Genomic DNA, 6,590 nt, shown 5'->3' on the forward strand with positions numbered 1-6,590 from the left:
TGGGGCCGCCCCGGGAGCGCGAGGCGGCTCGGTAGCGGGTGGCGAGATCGGCCGGCCGGCGCGACTGCTGGGCCTGGCCCACGAGTGCAAGCGGCGACCGTCCCGGGCCCGGGCCGTCTCTCGCGGCGTGAAGACGGCGGAGACCGTGCAGCGCATCAAGAAGACCCGCAGGCTGAAGGCCAACAACCGCGAGCGCAACCGCATGCACAACCTCAACGCGGCGTTGGATGCGCTGCGCGAGGTGCTCCCCACGTTCCCCGAGGACGCCAAGCTCACCAAGATCGAGACCTTACGCTTCGCCCATAACTACATCTGGGCGCTCACCGAGACCCTCCGCCTGGCCGACCACTGCGGCGGCGGCGGCGGCGGTGGCTGCGGCGGGGTCCTGCCGGGCGCGCTCTTCTCGGAGGCAGTGTTGCTGAGCCCGGGAGGCGCTGGCGCCGCCCTGAGCAGCTGTGGGGACAGCCCTTCGCCCGCCTCCACGTGGAGTTGCAGTAACAGCCCCGCGCCATCCTCTGCCGCGTCCTCCAACTCCACCTCCCCTTACAGCTGCACTTTATCGCCCGCCAGCCCCGCGGGCTCCGACCTGGACTATTGGCACCCCCCACGGCCAGACAAGCATCGTTACGCACCTCTGCTCCCGGTAGCCAGGGATTGCATCTAGAGCGGCCAGCTCGCATACCCACGCAGGCCTTAGTGGGCGGTCTTTTCGGGCTCCTACCGAACCCACCTCTCACCCGGCCCGTCAGCACCCCCACCCCACCCACACACACACTTTCCACGCCCCGATCCCCGTCTCCCTTCTTCACAAAGCTGAGGTAGCCCTTCTGATTCCTGTGGGTTTGGGTTGCATTCTTGGCTCTGGGGTCCCTTTATTGAGAAGGTCTCTGAGTGAAGCTGCAAGGAAGCTCATTATCAAAGAGGATCGTGGAGTTTGGGGTGCGCTTCTGGAGGTTCGAAAGATGTCGGGAGGTAGCGCAGGGCTGGCAGGGAGGAACGGACGCCCCTCCCTTCTCACTGTAACCGCACAGGACTCAGCGGTTCGTGTGAATCACGGTGGGGGTGGGGTATGCAACTGGTTCCTGTGATCCCCTCACGTTCGCTTCTACATAGAGATGTTAATGTCGAGTAGAAAGAAATGTATCTTAGCATCTGAATGATTTTACTGGTAATAATATTATCCACAGATTTGCAATGGCTGGCATCTGCTTTATTCCCATTGCTGTCTGCAAGCTGTGGGAATTTCACCTGTCAAACCAAACTTTCCCTCTCTGATGTGCACTTTGTTCGTTCTCTTTCCCAGATTCGTCACAATGCCTATTGTCTCGCCCTTCTCTTTCCTTTTTCTTCCCCATTTTGCCATCTGTCTCTTATGATTTATAAGGGGGGGAAAGTTGTTTTGTTAGAGGGCCAGGTTAGAAGTCATTGTATAATTTGTAGGCTTTTGTAATGATTGAATGCAAGCGTGGAAATTTAGGCTGAACTCTCTATCAAAAGAAAAAATGCGAAGGAAAAGGGGAAAATCGGGAGGGAGGATTGCCTCATGCATTATTTATCTCGACCTTTTAGGGGGAGAAGGAACTCCCCCATTCTTTCAAGAGATTAAAAATAAATCAACAGACTGAAAACCTAAGCAGACACGGAGCATTATCGGGATCAGTCACACACGTGTTCCCTTCTATTTATTATAAAGAAAAATTTCATGGGAAAAGTATGTATTTTTTGTATATTCCACAGAGTCTATTCTAGTATGTATTTACATCTTGAAGAAGAGAAGACTGTTCTCGTGCTTAAACTATAAATAAAGTATCTAATTTTCATAACCATCGTGTGTGATATAACTTCTTCCTGTTTCTATATGTTTTAGAAGGAGAACTCGTGCTTTTCTGAAATTCGCCCCAGGTCTAATCGAATATAAGAATGCCCACCACATCGAGTCCACTCTGACTCACAGCAAGCCTGTACGTTTTAGCAGTGTTTGTGGGTAGGACTTTATTGGCACACAAAATCTAGGAAATTACAAGAAGCTGAATCACATTTGAGACTTTAACTCTGAAGGAAGAGTGTAATTCTCAATACAAACCTAAATTTGGAAGAAAACCATTTCAGAGCAAACAGAATGAACCAAAAAAAAAAAAAAAGGAAGACATGACAACTAAGTCACGATAAGCTCTAAAATCCAGAAACCACTGATTTTTAAAAAGCATTAAAGCTTCCTAAAGCAGTGGTGTCACTAGGGTTAGTGTTACCCAGTGTGATAATTTACGGTGTTATGGGCTGCCGCCTGTACAAGACCATACAGAATTCTTAACATGTCTGTAATCAATCTTAATAATATAATAATCAGTGATAAATAGTTGTAAGCTTCTTAAATGTAACATTTCTTAGAACATAAGAATGTTAACAACAAAAGTGTTAGATAAAACCTTTCTGCATTGAATTTCGTTATTAATAACTGAGCAGAAACTTGAGAAAATGGTTCTCCTTGGTTACCTTTAGTTATTACTTCAAAATGTTATTCATATAGGTTGACAAATACTATTTACCACAATACTATACCCAGAGTGCCAGAATGTTTGACAGAATCAGAGAACTTAAAAACACCAGCCGGAAGGAGAACAGCAGTGCTTGTGTGCTAGAGATGGTGACGGGGGAAAACCACGTGATTCAAAGGGGCATTGTAATTGGACAATGACAGCTCTGACCCGAATGCATTAGAAAGTTCAAAAAGTAAATTAACATAGAGTTTTAGTCTTGTAATACAAAACTCAAACCAAATTGCCATTGAATCAATTCTGAGTCAGAGCGACCCTATATGACTGGAGTTAACTGCCCTGGTGGGTTTCTGAGACAACAGGAGTGGAAAAACCCATCTTTCTCCAGGGGAGCAGCTGGTGGTTTTGAACTGCTGACCTTGATGTTAGCAACCCAGCACATAACCACCACACCACAAGAGCTCCTTTGTAGATATTCCAAGGGGCTTCAGAAAATTCATGGAAAAATTCCATTATCTTTTAACTCAATTTTTTCCTAAAAGTTTTTTTATGAAGCACCTGTATATGTTGATATATGTAAGCCGGACTTAGGAAACGTATTTTGTTACAACTAACTATAGGGATATTTTATAAGAATAATATATATAGTTGCTGAAACACTGCACACAAATTGTATAGTCAGCCAATTTAGTGTCACTTCCTCTGACAGTGCTAAACAGTGCAGTCTGCACACACACACACACACACTCCCCTTTCCCACCCCACCCCATCGGTCTAGTGATATTGTCTGGGTGGAGTATGTAGAAATCTGGTCTTGCAGTAAACTTCTTTGGGCTTTAATGTCTTCAGCTATAAACTGAACAGATGAGAGTTAATTTCTAAGATCCCTCCTAGCTCTAAAACCTATAATTAAGTCATGAATAAATTCATTATTGGGAAGCTGATTTGGGAGAGCAAGTTAGTGAGTTTGAAAAGCAGACTCCCATAAAAAACAAGATATCCAGGGTGCACTGGAATGAATAAGATTCTGAAAGAGATAAGTCAGCATTCCAGACTTTGTTAAGTAATTCCATACTCAAAACTTCTTTAAAGAGGAAGCAAAAATGGTTTCTTAATTTCTGAGACGCTTTATAATTTACAGTTCTCCAAAACAGACTGGTCTTGGGTCAAAGATGGTTAAGTGAAGATTGAACACATTCTAGGTTTAAGTACTTGGGGAGGTGCTCATTGCAATACAGAGTAGAAAATACAATGTGTTATCTACGAAGTTATGGCTGTACACACTCACACAAACACACCAACACACCAACAACTCTGGTTTCAGGCAAATCTTCTGCTTTGCAAAAATCAGTGATAATTTTTCCTGCGTTACTGATCTGAATTCATTCTCCTCATCTTTTGGGGGAAACATTAAGTTTAATTCACCAGAAATTTCACTTTTGCCAACAGAAGACCTAACAAAGGTTTGTGTTCAGTATTCGTAGCTGGTGGGAAGAAAGACCTGTGGAAAAATCCCCTCTGTTTTATATATTGTGCTATTCTTCATTACTCAGTTACTTTTTGGTAATGTGATACATGAGGAAAATGGTATTTCTCTTATGTTCACATCTACTTAAAAAGCCATACCCAATGTGAGAGTTTTAAACCATCAGTTCTGAGGCCCAGTAATGCTTCCTCTGGGGCTAGCGATGCCCATGACAATACTGTATATGGTGCTTCCTTTGAGAACTTGCCAAAGAAAAAACTCATGGCACACATCTGTGGAGGTAGGCAGTTCAGTGCTCCTCAGAGACTAAGGCAAACCTCCTCAGCTGTTTAGGAACAGGAGCAGTGGGAAAGGCATGGATGTGGAAGTGGGCCAATAAGAATAGTTGTAAGTAAGGGCAAAGCAGCCAATGACACAACAGAATCTAGCAGCGACCTCTGAACACTTTCTCCAGGCCTAGAGACCCTTGGAAAGGAACCCTGGTGGCTCACGCTTGGCTGCTGACACAAGGTCAGCAGTTCCAAATCAGCAGCTGCTTTGCGGGGTGGGACTTTTTACTTCCATAACCAGTTAGTCCTGGAGACCCTGCGCACTGTGAGTGGACTCTTGGCAGTTGAGGGTTTTTTTTGAGAGCACCCTTCAAATTTGCACGACCTGGCCCCTACGTTTCCAGTTCCCACACATTAGCAGCTTGCCCTTCGTGCCAGGAATTCCAGCTGTCTTCCAGAGTTTTCCATGTAGTGCAGACTTTGTGTTACGGGAAATTGCTGCTCAGTGGTGCAGTGGGTTAAGCCGTAGGCTAGAGACTGGCGGTTCCAACCCACCAGCCGCTCTGTAGGAGAAGGATGATGCCTGCTCTTCCCTAAAAGTATTATACCCCTAAGAAACCCTGGGCAGCAGTTCTCCTCTGCCCTGCGGTAGCGCGCTGAGCTGAGGGTAGGAATTGAGCTGAGGGCGGTGGGTAATGGGCTTTGATCTCTAGGAACCCTGTTAGCGTAGTGGTTTAAGCGTTGCACTGCTAACTAAGAGCTCAGCAGTTGGGGTCCACCAGCTAGCCGGTCTCCAGGGGGGAGAAAAAGGCGACAGTCGCTTCTGTAAAGAGTTACGGCCTTAGAAACCTTATGAGGTCGCCTGCTCTGTCGTCTAGAGTGGGGTCTAGAGTGGAGTTGAGTGGGAATGGTCTTCAGCGGTTTAAAACAATGATGTTCTTGCCGCCTCCCTTACCTCTGAGAACGGCTCTGGCCAACTGGCAGCAAGACACCCCCCCCCTCAACCCCCCTCCATCTCTAGCCTGTAGGGATTAGTAGGATTCAGGGTCGGAGGCACTGCTTCAGCAGCGGGAATAAAGGTCGCTTTTCTCTTCCCTTATTTCCTTCCACTCAGCGTGAAGGAGCTGAGACAGGCCAGGGTCATCCAGGGGGCTTCAAGGCCACTGAGCCTCACCCTGCCAAGTATCCCAGATAAAGCGATGGCGAGTCTTTTCCGGGGAACCCAGTCAGTCCCTGAAGGAAGGGAGTGTTGCCAGATCTTTCCAGCGGCAGGGGGTGCGCTGCGAGGGTTGGCGCTGGGGCTGGTTCCTGGAAGCCTCGGAGCTGTTCCTTGGAGAGCCGCTGCGTTCCCGGCTTGGCTGGGTTCCTTTCTTCTGAGCGCCCAGGCCTCTTGGAATCTCAGGGTTCCCGCACCAGATTTTAAATCAATCCATCCTTAGGCCAAGAAAGAGGAAAGGATACGTGGAGGGGCGGGCAGCTCTCTTCAGGCTCGCGGGAGCTGGAGGAACCGTGGAGGCCGGTTGGGCCCCGCCGCCCCTGGCCAGGCCTGGACGGGCGCACCCGGGAGCCGAGCCCCGAGTCCCCGTGACGGAGGCGAGGGCCCGGGAGGTCGTGGTGCTGAGGGTGCGAAGGCCCTGCAGGCAGCACGTGGGCCCACCGGGGGCTGCAGCCGCGGCCGCCCGCGGGGCACCCTCCTCGCCCCGCACCCCACCGCCTCGGGCGGGCCGCTTGTGACTTCTGGGCACCGACACCTGGAACCCGTTACAAGCGGCTCCTCCTGCAGCCGGGACTCGGCCTCTCCCACCCCCTGGCGCCGGGCTCCCAGGCCCGCTTTGAATGTATTAATTCAATAAAGCCGCGGCCCTTGAATCAGGCCCAGGCCTCCGAATCAGCAAAAGAAAACGTGTGAAAAGAGAATTAGTGAAATTAGGTTAGACCAATAAAACGTGAGGGCTCCGCCAGCCCCTTCGCGCTCCCCCAAGCCTCGGGCTAGAAGGGCTATCTGGTCTGATCTATTGTTTCCAGCCCGGGCAGGGGGCTCATTGTGTGATAAATAATTCCCCTTCCATTTTCTTTTACACTTAAGGGAGAAAAGGGGGGGGGGGAAGCATTTGCATAATCACTGCTTTGATGTGTCCAGAACTCGGAGGCTTGGACTCCCCAAATCTGCCATTGGAGGTGAAGCAACAAAGCTCCATCCAGATCTTTCCCTGCGCGTGGACAGGGTGGGGGCAGAGGGTCAGAGAGAGCTGCCCTAAGCTGCTGCCTTCAGGTTTTTTGGGTTTTGTTTTTAAAGGATCCACTTTCGTAATTAAGCTTAAGGAATGTCCAAACAAGGGG

General features: G+C 49.1%; 1 protein-coding gene across 1 annotated transcript in view; it reads left to right on the plus strand.

The window, feature by feature from the left end:
• NEUROG2 (neurogenin 2) overlaps positions 1-1,823 on the plus strand; it is a 9,672-nt gene extending 7,849 nt beyond the window's left edge. Inside the window, exon 2 of the mRNA XM_013004867.2 lies at positions 18-1,823. Coding sequence (XP_012860321.1) covers positions 18-664 — 647 coding nt within the window. The 3' untranslated portion in view covers positions 665-1,823. The remainder of the gene's footprint in view (positions 1-17) is intronic.
• Positions 1,824-6,590: the final 4,767 nt, after the last annotated feature.

This window comes from Echinops telfairi, unplaced genomic scaffold, assembly GCF_000313985.2.
Source record: "Echinops telfairi isolate 266 unplaced genomic scaffold, ASM31398v2 ScPeMD7_7468;HRSCAF=8506_0, whole genome shotgun sequence".
In the NCBI taxonomy this organism is placed as follows: Eukaryota; Metazoa; Chordata; class Mammalia; order Afrosoricida; family Tenrecidae; genus Echinops; species Echinops telfairi.